The 19,348-nt window shown below is 37.4% G+C and overlaps 1 protein-coding gene across 1 annotated transcript in view; it reads right to left on the reverse strand.

Moving 5' to 3' along the window:
* PKN2 (protein kinase N2) overlaps positions 1 to 18,915 on the reverse strand; it is a 103,697-nt gene extending 84,782 nt beyond the window's left edge. The window contains exon 1 of the mRNA XM_006898220.1: positions 18,866 to 18,915. Within this exon, the coding sequence (XP_006898282.1) occupies positions 18,866 to 18,913 (48 nt within the window). The 5' untranslated portion in view covers positions 18,914 to 18,915. The remainder of the gene's footprint in view (positions 1 to 18,865) is intronic.
* Positions 18,916 to 19,348: the final 433 nt, after the last annotated feature.

The raw sequence follows: 19,348 nt of genomic DNA on the forward strand, positions 1-19,348 counted from the left end.
AGAGAGAATAGTGCAACAATGAATGAATGGAAACCCAAAATCTCTGTAAATGTTTATGAAAATTAATAAAATATAATTATAGGGAAAAAAAGAAAGAAAAAAGAAATCTGGAGAAAAAAAATTAAGAAAGGTGTGCATCAGGGCTATATTATTTCTCCAAGTCAATTCAATTTGTATGCTGAGCAAGTAATTCTAGAAGCTGGACTTTATGAAGAACAATGTGACACTAGGACTAAAGGAAAAGTTATCAGCAACCTGGGTTATAAAAATGACACACCCTTGCTTGCTGAAAACGAGGACCTGAAAATGCTTGCTGCGCAAAATCAAAGGCCTTCAATCAAGAAAACAAAAATTTTCATGACTGGACCAACAGGAAGTATCATGGAGAAAAAAACATAAATTGTCAACAGAAATTTTATCTTATTTGGATCCACAATCAGCATCATTGACACAAGCAGTCAGGAAATCAAAAGTGTATTGAACTGCGAATATTGGCTGTCAGGGATCTCGCCAAGGTACTGAAGAGTAATGATTTCAATTTAAAGACTAAGGCACACAAGACATGGTCTTTTCAATTGCTTGCTATGCATCTGAATGTGAAACAATAAGAACGACATAAGAAGTACCAAAGCCTTTGAGCAGTCGTGCTAGAGAAGAGTACTGAATATTCTATAGACTGCTAAAAGGACAAATATTTTTTCAGAAGTACAACTAGTATGCTCCCTGGAGACAACAATAGTGAAACTTCACCTTGCTTATTTTGGGAATGTTGTTAGGAGAGCAGTCCTTGAAAAAGAATATCATGCTTTGAAAGGCAGAGGACCACAGAAAGAAAAGAAGACCTTCAAATGAGACAGACTGACACAATGACTGTATCAATGGGTTCAAGTGTATCAGATAATGAAGATGGCACAGGATAGGGTAGGGTTCAGAGCCATTATTCATAGGATCACTATGCATCACAGTCAATTCAAGGGCATATAACAGGAAAAAGTTAATAATACTGGAAATGTGTAAAGCAGAAGCATGAGGGATAGAATTCAGAAGACGGGAAAACACTAAATTGTGTGAACATTGGCATTTATGAGTGGAGTATAATAATCTCTATTAATAAGTCAGTCATTTTAATAACCAAGTGAGAATAATATATGTGAAAATGTATTCAAACTTAAAAATGACCCATAAATACAATGCAGTCAATGGGCACTTTTCAACATAATTTCTATTTTAAGTTGTGATTTTTAATGAAAGTGTATAGACAAGTTGGATTTTCATTCATTGTTGCACATTTTCCTTCCTACCACCACCAAGTTCACCTATTTAAAAAAATAAGGATTCATTTTTGCATCATTTTCCTACCCTTAACTCACCAGTTAACTTTCTATACACCTCTTATTCTGGACTATTGTCACACTTAATGCCTAATCATGTATTTCTTTTAAACAGCTCTATCCTTCATCTGTTCCAACGCAGTGTTCATTATTTATCCCCTCTTTTATTAGTTTCCAACCAATCCTTTTCCAGTCTATGGCTTTCCTTTTCTCCCTGTTGGACATTTTTTGACGTACATAGGAATTTGATTCTTAGAAGATCTCAATCTATTTTATTCTCTCCTGGTTGTAGGCTTTTCAAGATGCTTGGAAGACTGTTCATAGTGTGGTTAACATTGTTTATACTGTGGGGTGCTGCTAGAGTTCTTCCTAGTTTACTCCTAGGTCCTTGAAATGGTTTTTGTGTATAGTAAGTATAGGTCTTAAGTTTTCTACAGATGGTTTTCCAATTTTGCCAACACCATTTGTTAAAGAGTCTTTTGTTTTCCCACTTAACCAATTTGTCTCCTTGTCAAAAATCAAGTGACAACAGGTATATGAGTTGATTTCTCGGTTCTTAATTATGTTCCACTGATCTAGGTGTCCGTCACTTTATCAGTACCACACTGTCTGACCACCATGGTTGTGCAGTAGAATCTGAGATCAGGGAGTAAAATGCCTATCTTATTTCTTTCTCTTTTTCGGGAATGCTTTACTTATTTGGGGTCTCTTTCTATTGCAGATGAAATTGCCTTTTCCATCTTGTTGAAGAATGGAATAGGTATTTCTATTAAGATTGCACTGAATTTGTAGACTGCCTTTGGTAGAATTGTCATTTTCACAATATTGGTTCTTTTTATCCATGAGCATGGTATACTTGTCCATTTCTCCAGGTCTCTTTTTCGTTTCTTGTTGTAATGTTTTGTAATTGTCTTTGTATAGGTCATTTGTGTTTCTGGTTAGATTTATTCTCAAGTATTTAATCTTGTGGTTAGCTGTTGTGATAGGTCCTGTTTATCTTATTTCCACTTCTGTATTCTTTTTGTCACTTTAGAGAAATCCAACTGATTTTTGTATGTTGATCTTGTCTCCTGCTAGTATGTGGAATTGGTCAACTATCTCGATGACTCTTTAGGCTTTTCTATGCATACAATCATATCATGGATATCTCTTCTTTCCTTATCTTATTTTACTGCTTTTGCTAAGACTTCCAATACTATATTGAATAGGAGAGATGAGAGTGGGCAGTCTTGACTAGTTCCTATTCTCAGAGGGAATGCCTTTAATCTCTCTCTCTCTCCACTGAGAACAATGTTGGCTCTTGGCTTTGTATATATAGTTTTTACTACACTGAGGAAATTCCCGTTTCTATTTTGTTGAGTGTTTTAATCAGGAAAGGGCGTGAAATTTTTGTCAAAGCCCTTTTCTGCATAATGTGCTAGAATCAGTGGTTCTTGTTCTTTATTAATGTAAATAACATAAACATATAAAAATGTATACATAAAATAAATTAGATTGTGTTTCTATCACCACATACCTGTTATGAATCACATGTGGTCATGGTGAATTATTATTTTTTTATGTACTGTTGTATTTTACTGATCAGAATTTTCCTGAGGACTTTATGCTCAAGAGAGATACTGGCCTATTGTTGCTGATGTTGTTAAGTGCTGTCAAGTTGTAGATGATTCATAGGCACCTTTTCTCCATAGTTCATAGTTCTGGAGGCAAGTTCTTTCGGAAGTGGACGCCACTCCTACTTTCAAGCTTGTTTTCAATGGGGAGCTCCACCAAACACTGCCCACCACAGGTAACCATTATCACATTAGACAAATCAGTGTCACAGTGTTTAGCATCACAGCAACCACAAGTTACCTCTGTACAGCAAACAGAACAGTGCTATACCACTTAGTAGAATGTTTGACCAAAAACAATTAAAACTCTATTAACTTGGAGAAACAATGAAAGTTATGAAAGTGTTCAGGTCTTTTGTTCATAGGGTTGCTATGAGTCAACTATGACTGACAGCACTTAACAACAACAACAACATGGAGAGAGCTCTGCTGTCCTAGGGGATAGAAAGTTATGCTACCAAGAAAAAGGTGAGTGATTTTAACCTGTGGCCCTCAGGCCTGTTTTTAATTGTTTTTGGTCAATTTCTTCTAAGTGGTATAGCACTAATCTGACCATTTGCTGTCCACACTTAACTTGTGCTGTGATGCTAAACACTGTTACACTGATATGTCGGATGTGATAATGGTTTTCTATTCTGGTAGTGTCTTCACCTGTCTTTGATACTGGGTTACAGAAAGAAATTATAATTTTTTTTCTTCCCTTTTGATGTACTTGTTTACTGCTTTGGCTGTTTCCCAGTGGTTTCGGCAACTTGTGTTTTCAAGGTCATGTTTTTTAACTTATTGATGCTTGTTTGTGACCTAAAATGTGATCTCTTCTGGAAAACATTCCATGGACATTGAGGAAGAAGGTATACTGCGCTTTTTTAGGGGGTCCATTAGCCTGTACATATCTATGAGATTGAGTTGGTTTATTGTGTTAATTCTTCAGCATTTTTGTTTTCTTTCTGGTAGTTCTATCTTTTCTTGAGAGTAGTGTATTGAAGTCTTCTTTTAAGTGCTGTCAAGTCGTCTGTGACTCATAGTGACCCTATGTACAATTGCCCTAAACCCTGCTCTATCCTTTACCAATCTTACTGTCTCCAACACACCTACCACTCACTGATTACCCCATTCACTGAATCAATCCTCCTCATAGAGGGTCTTCCTCTCCTGCGCGGTCCTCCACCCACCCAAGCATGATGTCTCTCTCCAAGCACTGGTCCCTCCTTGAAACATGTCCAAAGTATGTCAGACGAAGCTTCAGAATCCTTGCCTCCAAGGAGAAGCCTGGTCTCACCTTCTCCAGGATGAACTTGTTAGTTTTCTTAGCAGTCCATGGTATATTCAATACTCTTCTCCAATAGCTCGAAGACATCAATTCCCCTTCTATCATCCCTGGTCATTGCTCAGCTCTCTGTCACATAGCAAGTGACTGTAAAGACCATGGCATATATCAGGCGCACTTTAGTCTCCAGACTGACACATTGCTCTTTGGTATTTTGGAGAGGTCTCTAACAGCAGCCTTTCCCAATCAATTCTTTGATTTCCTGGCTGCTGGTGCCAAGAGTGTTGACTGTGGAGCAAAGCAAACTAAACCTCCTAACAGTCTCAATCTCTTCATCATCCATTATGATGCTGCCATTTGGTCCAGTAGTGAGAATCTTTGTTTTCTTGATATTGAGCCTCAATCCATATTGAAGGCTGCAGTCCTTGATCTTCTTCTACAGCAAGTGCTTCAAGTCCTCCTCAGTTTCAGCAAGCAGGGTTGTGTCATCTGCATAACACAGATTGCTGATGAATCTTACTCCAATCCTGATGCCACATTTCTTCTCATTCAGCCAGCCCTCTCAGATAATCTCTTCTGCATATAGACTGAAAAAGTATGGATACAGGACACATCCCTGGCGTACACCCTATCCAATTTTGAACCATGGAGTGTTTCCTTGCTCTATTCTGATGACTGCCTCCTGGTCCAAGTATATAGGTTTCGTATTAGCACAATCAAGTGTTCTGGGATTCCCATTTCTCTTAGAGTTAGCCACAGTTTGCTCTGCTAGTATAATCCATAGAGAGTTGTGAAACTAAACTAAAGGCAGTCAGTTTGAATCCATCCCAGATTCTCTCAAGTCACAACACAGGAGAGGTAACCAGGAAGAGGCTGGAGCGAGCTGGAAAACTGACAGTAGGAACACCCTGGGTGGCCAGACAGGACAGTAAAGGTGCCAAAAAAGGTAAGAACCACTGCAGAGGTGCCCCAGGCACCTAAATCTCAACCCAAAGTACTTTATGACTGTGGTCAAGAGTATGCTCTAGTAACTCATTAGCTCAGGTTTAGGGCCTTACCCCAGACTCTCTTCTTTCAAGTGGCATGGACATATCACTTTGTGGCCATTTTTTGAAACTGGTAATTTAAAAGATGAAAATTAACTTAGTTGTGAATGGTTCTGAATAATTACCGTTCTCCTGAGGTATGTCATTTCAGAAAAATGACAATGAAATATATGTCACGGTTCAGGTCTTGTTCATGTAGTCACTTGGAGTCATAGTTGACTCAACATCATCTAACAAAATTTTAGAAACAGATGGTAGTTTTATCCTTGAGAAAAAAAAAATTTTTTTCAGGAGTCTGTACTGTATTTATCAGAACTGTGAATCCAGATACTGGATTCCCTAAAAGGCCTCTACAAAGGCATTTTACACCCAGTTACCTTAAAGAGTCTCAAACAGACACTATTGTTGTTGTCGTCCCTGTTATGTGCCAGCACGGTGACACTCATAGTAACCCTATGAACAACAGATGTGAATCTTGTTCTATTTTATGTCAGCCTCATCATCTCCAAATTGAGTCACCTTTTCATTCTATCTTGTTGAAAGTCGTCTTCTTCTATGCTGACCATTCACCCTTCCAAGGACGCGACCCTTCAAATCACTACCCCAAAATATGTGAGATGAAGCTTCACCATCCTTGCTTCCAAGAAGCACCCTGGTCACACTCTCTCCAAGATAGACTTCAATTCATGGGTTATTCAGTTTTCTTCTCCAACACCACAACTCAAAGGCATTAATGCTGCTTCTGCCATCTTTACTACTCACTGCTCAACTTTCAGACCATAGAAAGTAATCAAAAAGACCATGGTCTTAGATCTTACACCTTAGTCTTTCAGTTGATATCATGTTCTTTAACATTTTGGAGAATTCACTGACATCAGATTTTCCCAATGCAAATACATCTTTAGACTTCTTGATTCCTAGTACCAAGGGTTTTGCCTACAGATCCAAGCAAGATGAAACTGTTGGCCATTTTACACTTTTTTCCATCTTTCTTGATGTTGCCTACTGGCCCATCAGTAAAGATTTCTGTTTTCTTGATGTTGAGATGTAATCCACATTAAAGACTGTAGTCTTTGCTCTTCTGCAACAAGAACTTCAAGTCCTCTTCACTTTAAGCAAGCAAGATTACGTCTTCTGCATAATAAAGGTTGTTGATAGTCTTCCTCAGATCCTAATACCACACTCTTCTTCATACATTAAAACTTGTACTACATTTTAGAAATCAAGATTGCAGCCCACTGCAGGAAGTAGTGTATGAGCCTACAAGAACCAAAAATAGGGTTCTTTTAACATCAATTCCAGGAATTGAATGAAGATGCACATTTCTTATCCAAAATAAATGAACAAAGGATTTGACTCTCTATAGAATTTTTTATCATCTAAACATAGGTATGTTTGCTATGGAGAGAAGAAAGATGGTACGTTAATACAGATTATAGTTTCTATTCCTGGAATATTTTGCAATTTAATTTGTATGCCTATGATCTTATGGAATGTTAAGTTTAATAAAATTTCTAACACTGATTTCACACACACAAGGAGATATTATATATGGATATAGAAACAGATATAGATATATAGCTATTTAGAGAGAAGAGCTGTGAAAAACCAGCACACTCTTTATCCCTGAGGATTTTCAACAAATCTATCAGGACTAGGACATGTAGAGTTTTATCACTGGAAACAGGTCAAAGTGATGAGATGCAGCAACAGATAAACAGTGCAGAAGAAGCAGTAGAGCTAAGAAATCACTCTAAAACAAGAGTTATGGGCTTCTTGACCCATGAGCAAAAAAAAGCTAAATGCCAGCAGGGTCACATGTCAGGAGAACAAAGACAGCTAGTATACAAAGGAAACATAAAACCAGCTTTAAGCATGCTAAAAGATGAAGAGATAGGCAAGCATGTAGCCCTAGAAAGATAAGCCTCCAATTTCTTACATAGGACTTAAGGAACAGTTAAGTCATACCTTGGTTAAATGAGACATTCCTGTAGCTTTCTAATAAAATGTAACTTTTGTTAAATTTAAATTGACTTGCTTTCTATTCCTTGCAATCCTGAGAAAACAAAATAATTCAAATAACTAATCTTAAAGGTAAATTAGAGATGAAATATACTAGTAAGTGTAACAGTTAACTAGGAAAGGAGTTAACAAAATAAGGAGTTAGTAGCAAATAAAAGCTACAATGAAAGAAAAGTAACCAATCTGTAGTGATCACAAAGCCTAAAAAAAAAAAAAGGATGTGCCAGGGAAATGAAGATTATCAATTGTCTCCAAAGACTGGAAGGAACAAAAGGAACAAGTACCTTTAAAAGAGTAATTTTAATAGTATGACTGGGCAAAGTCACATGTGAATAATAATAACAAGTTTTTGTTATGTGCTGTTAATAAGTCAGAACTGACTCATAATTGACCCTCCAGTGGGTTTTCAGGGGCAATAATTCACAGAGGCAGAGATGGTCTATCTTTCTTCTGTAAAGCAATGGTAGATTAAAACTGACTACTTTGGATTAGCAACATAGCTTATTATGACTAGGGCACAAGAAGAAGAAAGGTAACTAAGAAATTTCTTTAAACAAGTATGATAATGCAAGAAAAACTGGAGGAGATAACAGTATTAAAGAAAGAAACTATGAAAAAATAGGATGGATGGATATGAACCTATCTTCAGGCAGAGGAGAAACAGGGAAAATGAAAGCTGTATTCTGCAAAATAATGAGGAATAATATTCTTCAGGAAGTAGAAGTTCGGGAAACTATAGTAAAGTGAAACAAATTTTCCTTAAACCCATGGAAAAGGAAAAAGGACTAAAACTCTGAAAATATTTAAAGTAAAAAACAATTGAGGAAACTCACATTGTTGAATCCATGTTCTCATTTAAGAGACAGCGACTAGTTATTTGCAGAGTAAAGGAGAGCAAGGGTTTAAAGAAAACAGGATTTAAAGAAAACTTTAATTTAATACAACAACTAAAAAGTTGTGGGGAAAGTGAAAGAACCAAGCAAGAGCTAAATTGAGAAATGATCCAAGGATTTAGGGGATAAAACAAAATGCAAGAGAAGAATCACAACTGCTATTGTAAGAGAAAAAGTTAATTACCCATGATATACGTAAAAGTAATTTGAAATTAACTACAGCACAGTATGATGTAATCTTAACATCTAACTTATAAAAATTAATCAGATAAAGCTATTCAGAAATATTTCTTTCTTAAAAGTTGAAGGTGTTATAAAATTTGAAACTTTTATTACAAAAACATTTGAAATGCATTTCAAAATAGCATCTTAAACACTAAAAATAGTAAATCAAGACTTTAATACAAAAAATTAACTTCAGACGTGTTGAGAATTTAAATACAGTAAATAATGCCTCAAAACTGTTAGCAGAAAATATTTTTTATACTCAGGATAGGAAACAATTTCTTATATAAGACACAAAAAGTAATTATGACAAAAGACTGACAATTCTCATCTCATTAAAACTAATTTCCCTCAAGATAACTGAAGTAATGACAAAAGCTATCTCTACAACTTTGGGTTTGTAAAAACAAGAAAATTGTGCAAGAGAGGACTAGTACTATGTTTTAGATGTAATATTAAATCTGATCAGCTCCCACACTTTATTGACAAGCTATATACCTGAATGAATACTTGCCTCACAGAATGTGTTACTTGGTATAGAATGGCCTTCAAACATAAATCAGTATTTTTATAGTGTGACAAATCACTTGTGAGCTTCTAATATAAGGTATATTCTTAAGTATACTACTGCCATATTTCTTCTTTACTTTTTTATAGACTATACTTATACAGGCATACCTTGATCAATACTATACATTCTTTTCCAAATCATTGCAATAAAATGAATATTGTAATAAAGCAAGTACACAGACTTTTGAGCATTCAAAAGTTATGTTTATCCTTAGTCTATTAAATGTACAATAACATTATGAAGATGTTTGAAATATGAGAATTATCAAAATGTGACACATGGAAACAAAATAAACATATGCTATTGGAAAAATGACACCAATAGATTAGCTATACAGAGCCACCACAAATCTTCAATTTGTAAAAAACCCTGCTGTATATAAAGCAAGTGATGTCTTCTGGGAGGGAAGAAAATCCTAAAGATTGCCATCTGCAAGTGCATTAAAGCAAGGCACAATAAAACTGGGTATGTCTATATAATGTTGAACAAATCTCATTTTTGTAGGTTATAAAATTTTAATGTGATAAGAAGACTAGTTTAGAGATTTTATTAAATTTAGATAAATCAGATATATAAAGATATTTCTGATTTTGTAAGGTATCTTTTATTAATATGCTCTTTCCTTGAAAAATGTCAAAGCTTTTCATTACTGAAAAAAAACTGTTTTCCAGTTTTAATTGCTATATATTAGTCAAACTAAACGCTTTTGTGACTTGTTGTTGTTGTTATGTGCTGTCGAGTCATTTGCGACTCATAGTGACCCTATCTATAACAGCCCTAAACCCTGCTCTATCCTGTGCCAATCGCATTGCCTCTGACACACCCATCCCGATTACCCCAGTCACTGAATCAATCCACCTCATAGAGGGTCTTCCCCTCCTGCGCTGTCCCTCCACTCTACCCAGCATGATGTCCCTCTCTAAAGACCTGTCTCTCCTTACAACATGTCCAAAGTATGTCAGACGAAGCCCCAGAATCCTTGCCTCCAAGGAGTAGCCTGGTTTAACCCTCTCCAGGAGTTTTCTTGGCAGTCCATAGTACATTCAATACTCTTTTCCAGCACCACAGCTCAAAGGCGTCAATTCTCCTTCTATCTTCCCTAGTCACTGTCCAACTCTCTGATGCATACCAAGTGACTGCAAAAACAATGGCCTGTATCAGGCGGACCTTAGTCTCCAGAGAGACATTGTTGCTCTTGAGTACTTTAGAGAGATCCCTAACAGCAGACCTTCCCATCGCAATACGTGATAGTTTTGTTAAAATTTGTCCTAAAATAATAGAGGACTGACTTGACTCAATAGATTATTTACTAGGAAGTGATAAATAGAATTAAGTATTCCAATCAACTACCAAAAAAAAAATTTATGAGCATTAACACTTTAAATGATACCTTTCATAAACTACTCCACATTCATCTGTTTAAAATTAGACATGGGTCAATGACTTGAAAATTTACCATTGTCTGGTGGCCTAGTGGAAAGGAGCTGCACTGTTAATCCAAAAGCACACAGTTCAAATCCATCAGCTGCTCTGTGGGAGGGAGAAAGGCAACCTCCACCCATGCGATTTACTGCAGCTGAAAACCCACTAGATGGTCAACTAGGAGTTGGTTCCAACTTGACAGTACACAAAAATTTGAAAAAGAAGCAAGCTCAAGGAATTATATACTAAAGTATATATCAACATACAATGCTTGGAAAATGTTTCTTTCTCTCCCTATTTCCTTTTTTTTTTTTCTCTCCCTATTTCAATACTGACCAAAGATGAAAGGTAGGAGTTATAGAAGACTTGAACTATACATATAGTAACCTAATTAAAGAGAAGAAAACATTATGCATTTTGTTACTGTTGTTAGGTGCTATGGATCTGACTTCAACACATAGTAATCCTATGAATTACAGATCTGAACTTTGCCCTATCTTGTGCGATCTTTAAAATCTCTTATATGCCTAGCCCACTGTTACAATTCCACCACCTTTTGGAGCATTGTGTAGTTTTCCAAGGACTGGTCCCTGCTTGACAATATGCTCACAAAGTATGTGAGATGAAGCTTCACCATCCTTGCATCTAAGGTGTACTCTGGTTACACTTCTTCCAAGACAGACTTATTTGTTCTTTCGGCAGTCCATTTTCCAACACAATTCAAAGCTATCAATTCTTCCTCTGTTATCCTTATTTACTGTTCAACTTTCAGATTCATGTTGTTGTTGCTAGGTGCCATCAAGTCAAGCATGACTCACAGTGACCCTATGAACAAAAGATCTGTGCACCCAGTCCTGTCCCTCGCCATCCTCACACATCTTGACACACAAGAATCCATTGCAACAGTTACCGCGTCAATCCACCTGGTTGAGGGTCTTCCTCTCCTTCGCCGACCCTCCACCCTTCCCAACATCACATCCTTCTCCAAAGAACAGCACCTTCTAGTAACAAGTCCAAAGTATGTAATGCAAAGCCTCATCATTCTTGCCTCCAAAAAAGCACTCTAGCTGCACCCTGTCGAAGATAATAGTTATTCGTTCTCTTGGCCATCCAAGAGATATTCAGTCCTTTTCTCCATCACCACAGCTCAAAGGCATCAATTCTTTTTCTGTCATCCTTATTCACTATCCAGGTCTCAGATGCATAGCTAGTAATTGGAAAGACTATGGCCTGAATCACACATACATTAGTCCTCAAAATGACATGACTACTCAAAAATCTGGAAAGATCCCTAATTGCAGATTTTCTCAGTGCAATGCCTCTCTATTTCCTGATTGCAAGTACAAAGGGCATTAATTGTGGATCCAATTAAGATGAAGCTGTTGACAGTTTCAATCTCCTCTCCACTTGTCATGACACTGCCTATTGGTCCAGTGCGAAGAATCTTAGCAATTGAAAATATGTCTTTGATCAGTCACACTTTAGTTTTCAAACTGGCATCCAGATCTTGAGCATCAAGAGCTCCTTGATAGATTTTTCCTACAAATCTTTGGATTTGACTGTTGTTACCATGAGTGTTGACTGTGAGTCCCTTAAAAACTATCATTTTACAACACTAGTTTTCACACAGAGATTTCTACCTAGTGGTCAGTATCTGGAAATCAATTGAATGCCTCTATAAGAAAGGCTTCTGAGCTGCTGTACGGTTGCTATGCATTGCAGGCAACTCAACCAATAACATTCTATGACAGGTTTGGAAGCAGGAGTGGCATCCACTACACAAACAACATGAATCCAGAAACCCTATGAACTTTGATAAATGTTGAGTTGTAGAGGGGCTGCAGGCCTTTTGTTCATAGAATTGCCATGAGTTGTGCTTAACGCGAAGACAATCAACAACATTCAACAAAGTATAGGAAGTAGGACCAGCCATCTACTTCCTAAATAACAGGCTTTTGGCTTTTGAAAACCTTATCAACACAACACACAAAAAAGAGGATAGTTATAGCAGTATACTGATAAAGCCCAGACTGGAAATCAGTTGACGTGAGGAGGACATGATGCTAGGAAAGGTGGAGGGTCGGTGAAGGAGACAAAGACCCTCAACTAGGTGGCTTCTCATGGTGACTGCTGCAATGGGCTCTGGAGAGTCAGGAAGTATCAGGATGGCGTAAGATAAAACAGGGTTCAGCTCTTTTGTTCATAAGGTCGCTATGAGTCGTGCTCAACTCGATGGCACCTAACAACAACTACTACATTCAACAAATAAGTATGTTTATGCCTACAATTTACAATTATTTCCAGTATTTTGTAATAATAAGGTACATAATTTTTTTTTTTTTTTTAAGGTACATAATTTGAATCCAACAGATGCTCCGCAAGTGAAAGACAGGGAATCTCCTCCTGTGCAATTTACTGCTTCTAAAAACCAACTGGAGGGTCAGCTAGGGGTCAGTTCCAACTTGACAGTACACAACAAGATGAATAACATGATATATTGTTCAAGAATTGTTGCTATCATGATCTACTACTTTCTAAACTGCTCTTCTCTTTTAATAGTATCTCTAAATAAAAAAAAAAATTTGAGGTAAAAGTTTGTAAAGCTCTTTAGCTCTACTCATCAGTGGCAGAGGAATTTTAATTTATGCCATTTAAATGTTAAATGTCTCTGAATCTCACTTTTCTTCAAACTTCTGAAGGTAAAAAGGGACAAAGAAAGAGGAAAATGACCAAAACACCAAGTAACTTGGAGAAGTTGTCCGCTACAGTGACACAATATGTGTAACTTTTATCTACTTTTTGCTTTTCTTTTGTCCAATTTTCTATAATGCACATGTATTACAATTTTAGGGAGGAAAAACCCTCCAAACCTTTAAAATTTCTTACCTTTTCCTATGATTCTACCACAAATGCAATCAAAATCTTAAATCATTCTAACTTTAGTTCTTTCACTGCTATCTTCCACTTTTTAAAAAACTGAGGACCTGAAGCATTTGCTGCAGAAGGTCAAGGACTTCAATTGGATTCAAGTTCAACATCAATAAAACAGATTCTCATCACTGCAAACTGGCAGTACCAAGACAGATGGAGAAGAGATTGAGGCTGTTAAAAATATGAACTTGCTTGGCTCCATAATCCACAGTCTTGGCACCAGCAGTTAGGAAATCAAAAGACAAACTGCACTGGGGAAGTATGCTTTCAGGGACTTCTCCAAAGTGCTAAAAAGCAATGATGTCAGTCTAACAACTAAGGTGGGTCTGATCTAGGCCATGGTCTTTGCCATTACTTGCTATGCATCAGAGAGCTGGATAACAGAATTATTGATGCTTTTGAGTTGTGGTGCTAGAGAAGAGTACTCAACATATCACAGACCACTAGGAGAACAAGTCTGTCTTAGAGAAGGTGAAACCAAGTTTCTCCTTGGAGTCAAGTATTTTGAAGCTGTTTCATTTTGGGCACATGGCCAGAAGGGACCAATAGTTGGAGAAGAACATGCTTGGAAGATTGTAGTGACAGCAAAGGAGAGGAAGATCTCAGACAAGATGGACTGAGGTGGAAAAGGGGGGCAATAGGTTAGGTGTGTTGGAGTCAGTGAGACTGGCTCAGGACAGGGCAGAGTTAAGAGCCATGGTACAGAAAGGGTCACTGTGAGTCACAGGTCACTCAATGGCACACAACAACAACCCCCCTCAAATGGCTAAAATAGCAGTGTGTAAAGTGTTACAGTAAGTGTAAATAAATAATCACTACAGAAATCTTTCATACTTTTCCAGGGGATATTTTATGGAAAATTAATTAAAAAAAAACAAAACCACAAAAAACAAAAACCAAAACAAGTCTTTATATCAATGATATTAACTCATAAACTTAATACAGTCAACAGACATCCTTCATCTTAGATGACAAAGTTGAGATGAGTCTTCTCATTCATTAACTGAGCAATTAATTTCTAAATATCAAACATACTGCGAGTTAGCTTAAAATTTTAAATCAAAGGTTACTGGCTGTCTATAAAATTATGATAACATAATCTTTTGAAGTGTTTTAGCAATTATTTCACAAAACAGTAGATGAAGAAAATATTGCAAAATATTTTTTGTAGAAAATTATACTGGTATTACTGTCAGTAGTATCAACTTAAGTCACTGTCATTGAGTCAGAACCAACGCATATCTGACCCTCTAGCTGGTTTTCAAAGGCTATAAATAGCAGAGGGGAAGACTGTTCATCTTTCTCCCTTAGAACCCCTGGTGGATTTAAACTGCTTATCTCAGCCAAAGACCTTAGTAATAAAGTACTGCTATGTAAGAGTCCTGGGAAATCTAATGGCTTAGTGGCAGTCCAGGGAAATCTGATGGCTTAGTGGTAAGGAGTTGTGCCCAAAGGCAAGTAGGTGCTTCTCAGAAGAAAGATGGGTAATCTCCTCCTGTGTGATTTATAGCCTCTCAAAACCCACTGGAAGATCAGCTATGAACTGGTCCTGATTCAACAGTACAAAACAACAAAAACATGTAACAGACCACCTAATGGAATGTTTGGAAGCAGGAGTAGCATCCACTTCCTAAACAACATGCCTCCGGAAACTCAATGAACTTTGAAAATGTCAACAGTTAATAGAAAGGCTCCAGGCCTTTTGTTGATAGGGTCGCTATGAGTCATGCTTGACCCGAAGACAATCAGCAATAATGATGCAATGTGGAAATACTGTTTAATATGATGTTTGCATTAAAGAAAACTCTAGTTAAGATTTTAAGTCAATTTTTATAAGGTTAACATAAGTATGATATTAAAACAGAAAACATTAGTGGGTCTGCAAAACTATGGCAGTTTAAAACACTGACACATGAAAAATGAATATATAGGCCTTGGTTCAGAATTACTGTTAGTCTAAGAGCCATTTACTTAATGTTTTCATCATAAGCTTTTTAATCTATGAGAGAATTCCTAACATCTTATTAGACTATCATAAAGGACAAATAATATTTATAGATTATCTACTATAATGTCTGATATGCATCAAATAATCCATAAGTGTTATTTTTCATTGTACCTCACAGAAAAATTAAAAATTGAAGGTCTATGCCAATCCTGCCTTCAGCAACTCCACTGGTGTCATTTTCCCCCACAGCAAGTGTTCACTTTGTGTCTGTGTCACATTTTGGTAATTCTTATAATATTTCATTTTTTTTCACAATTCTATTGCATTAATAGACTACGTAAATATACTGCTGTAAGTAGATTCAGGTCACGGTGATACTCCAACAAAATTCTAAGGCTCTAAGTCTTTTCAGGAAAAGAATGCCTGACTCACTCATCTTTCTCCTGAGAGGTGATTGGTGGCTTTTAATTGTCCACCTTTCGGTTAGCAGCCCAATGTAGAACACACTATATACCAGACTTTTTTTATACACTATTAGGACAACAGTTTAGCATAAATAAGACTTTTACTTAGTGGGAAACAAAAAAATTAGTGTGATTAGCTTTACTGCAGCATTTGCTTTAATGGGGCAGTTGTCTGGAACAGATCTGCAACATCTCCAGGGTATGCCTGTACAGCTAATATAATCTATAAATGTTTTTTTGAAATTAATTCATCTAATTCATGACTACTTCATTTTTCCAAAGAGTAAGTAACCTATATCTAAGTAAAGTCCACCTGGGAATATAATTTATGGTATCCAGTCTAACACTTCATTAAACATTTTGCTGAAGATAGCATGTTAACTATCTTGTTGTGAGTATTTGGTGAGGCATGCAACAAAATTTTCTTAGGTAACAGTTTTTTTATATTCCTTATAGTTTTCATTAATCTAGTGTCTTTGGATATAAACTATAATTTGGCCTCACAAAAGCATCTCATTAAGTTTTCCACTTCAAATTAACAATAAACAGAAATACTATATAAGAGCTAATGATTAGAAAGTGCCAATTTATGTTTTTAAACAGTTTTTTACCACAGTAAATATTCATCCTTACACTCTTAAGAACTCTGTAGTCATCAAAGTTTGTATGCACTACTTATTAATGCTTCTTTGTTAAATAAACTTCCTAAATCACTAGCAAGAATTAAAAACATTACTCCATCAGCTGGTGGCTTAGGGGTAAGGAGAAGCACTGTCAACTTAAAAGGTATGCAGTTCGAGTCTACCAGCCGCTCTGCAGGAGAGAGATGGTCAATCCTCTCCACTGTGATTTACTGCCTTTGAAAACCTGCTCAAGTCTGTTCCAACTAGACAGTACATAACAAAATGATAGTCCTGTAGTTCTTTCTACAATTAAAGGATATTTATAAGCAAAGTACATCTCAACAGTAAAGTACTTAAAATCCTGCAGTATGACCCTTAAAATATGAAAAATGAAAAAATTCTGCATATACAATGTTTCTAAATATCAATTTCATTTAAATCTAGCTGCAGTATGTTACTCTGCGATTGAGACAAGTATTTAATGGCAAAGTAATAAGACTAAACTATTTTAACACGGACAACAATAATAATTTTAAAATCCTTTATATGTGTATGGCAAAGAAATATTATTAATATTTAAACCAAAATTAATTCAAACAATTTAGGATTGATTCTTTCAGAAAAATGTTTAGTATTTGGCAACACAAACATGAATTACATAAAACGAAGAGAAAGGCTTACTTGATGAGGCAAATTTTATCACCATTTATCTAAAGAGATGTTGTAAATAATATTTTCAATATCTTAATAAGTATGATAATGCCAAGGATAATAAATGGTATTAGAATTGCAAATTAAACCAAGAAGAATGAAACTTATAAGGTAACACATAAACTATTATATTCCAGGAGAAAGTTTTAATTCGGTTTATATAAAAGCTTGTCTTGTGAGGAGTTGTTCTCCTTTTTGGGTTCTATTTTTAAATCCTCAGATTTAAATTTCATTTTTTCTGATTCACTTCTTTATTATTGCCAAACATGAGCTTAATACCCTAAATGTTTTCAATCCAAGTGTTTAAATGTGATTCTTTACGCAAACTTAAAATCCTTAAACCTTGTTTGAAAACAGAAATAAATATAAGAGGCCAAAAATTACAATAGTACATAGCAACACTTTTTAAGATATAAAATCCAGCTCTGCATTTCAAAAGGGTCCCAAGAAGTAGATTCCTGAACCTTAAACCTATGCTTTTTGTGGAGAAAATATCCAGTATTACAGTACGGACCTCAAGCTTACTGAACAATAGGAATCTATTAAAAAATAAATAAAAATTTAAATAGCAAGAAATTTAAAAACAGGTGAAGGTCTTAATTTTCACATCATCAAGACTCAACTTTTCAGTTTCTAGACTGTCTTTTTTAAAAAAATTAACAGCCCAATGCACAAAAATAAATGCGTAAACATGCAATTTTTTCTCCCTTCTCTGTGAACTCCATTTCCAATCTTGGAGGATCTAAAAAGTGAGTATATCAGAAGAAACTAAAATAAATTTTTTTTTAAAAAATTTTTTTAAAAAGCATGTGCTTTTAACTAACCCAGACGAAACCATTTCCAAGACCCTCCAAAAGTAACAAAAAGTAATCCTGTTAGGGTGGCTTAAATCCCCTAGTGCACCTAGAAATCCAAAACTAAAATTTTGCTTATATTAAATATCTGCCTGGAAATCTAAAAGAATAGTACTGATAACTCAACATGGACTTATTAATAACTACGAGACCTATATTCTGCTCTCATCGTATGCAGGCATGTGGTGTCCAATGTTTTCCCCAGGTTGAATGCCTTTTCGATTGTAAACAACTTCTGTGGATCTTTCTCTAATGTCCAAATGGGAGGGAAAATGAATGCCTGAAAATCATGAGCACCAGAGCTTCCGGAATTAGTAAGGGGTGCAGAAAAAAAGATCGCAGATTTATTACTTGGCCCATTTTTTTTTGGGGGGGGGGTCTCAAAGAGAGGAAAGACACCTGAAATACGAAGATCAATGTAATGAGCTTACTAGGTGCGACTCCTTTTTGAGAAAACTTGTTCTGGGGGCTGAAGTTATGGGGGCGCTCTTTGTGCAGTCTGAGGGGAAGGGGAGGGACGAGAAAACAGCTTGGGAGTCATTCAAAGGAGTTTAAGGAGCCTGGACTGGGGGGAAAGGCGGGGCCCGGCCCAGGGAAAAAAGGCGGGGGGGAGAGGCCGAGCATTCGCGGGCGGCTCTGACAACCAGGGATGGGGCGGTGAGCTGGCTGCTCCCGGGACGGAGTAAGCTAAGACTAGGGCTGCAGGCGCCCAACAGAGACGGGGTCCCTTTTGAAAGGTGGAATCAATAAAAGCGACGCCGGACTCTGGCAAGCGGAGAAGGTTGCCTCTCAAAGGAAGCGGCTCCCGGGTGACATCCCCGAGTTTCCGCACTTAGCGGCCCAGCGGCGCGACAGCTGCCCGGCTTTCCCCGGCGACCGACCCCGCATTGGTCTTTCTCCCTCTCTCCTCCGCCGGCGCCTCCCACCCGGGCCACTGCCCTTACCTGCAGCTCAGTGAGCAGAATCTCCCCCCGTTCGGGGTTGGACGCCATTGCGCTCCGTTCTGGACTCCGCACCTGGACGCGGCCGTCGCTGGCGAAGGAAGAAGTCGGGACGGCACCCGGAGTGGGGGTTAAGAGCCGGGAGAGAAGTGGGGGATAAAACAACAAAACTAGGGATTCATGGAGGTGCAGCCTCTTCGAGAGGCTCGGTTTACTTTCCCTCGTTCATCGGATAGCAGGGAGAGCAAAGGCACTCGCAGCGGGCTCCCCCTTCCTGCCCTCCGGTCACCGCCCGCGCAGGACTCTGCTCCGCTCAATTGCTCCCTCTGGGCAACGCCAGGAGCCGCCTCTAGCTTTTCTGTGCGGGGAGCTACGACCGCGGCTGCAGCTCGTCTTGTCGCACCATTTGGCTGTCACCGCGTCGCAAAAGCAGCCTCACTTGGCGGCTGCCAGGACACGTGACAACCGTGGCCACCGCCTTTTGCT

Source organism: Elephantulus edwardii, unplaced genomic scaffold (assembly GCF_000299155.1).
Source record: "Elephantulus edwardii isolate Elephantulus edwardi_28Jun2011 unplaced genomic scaffold, EleEdw1.0 scaffold00224, whole genome shotgun sequence".
Lineage (NCBI taxonomy): Eukaryota > Metazoa > Chordata > Mammalia > Macroscelidea > Macroscelididae > Elephantulus > Elephantulus edwardii.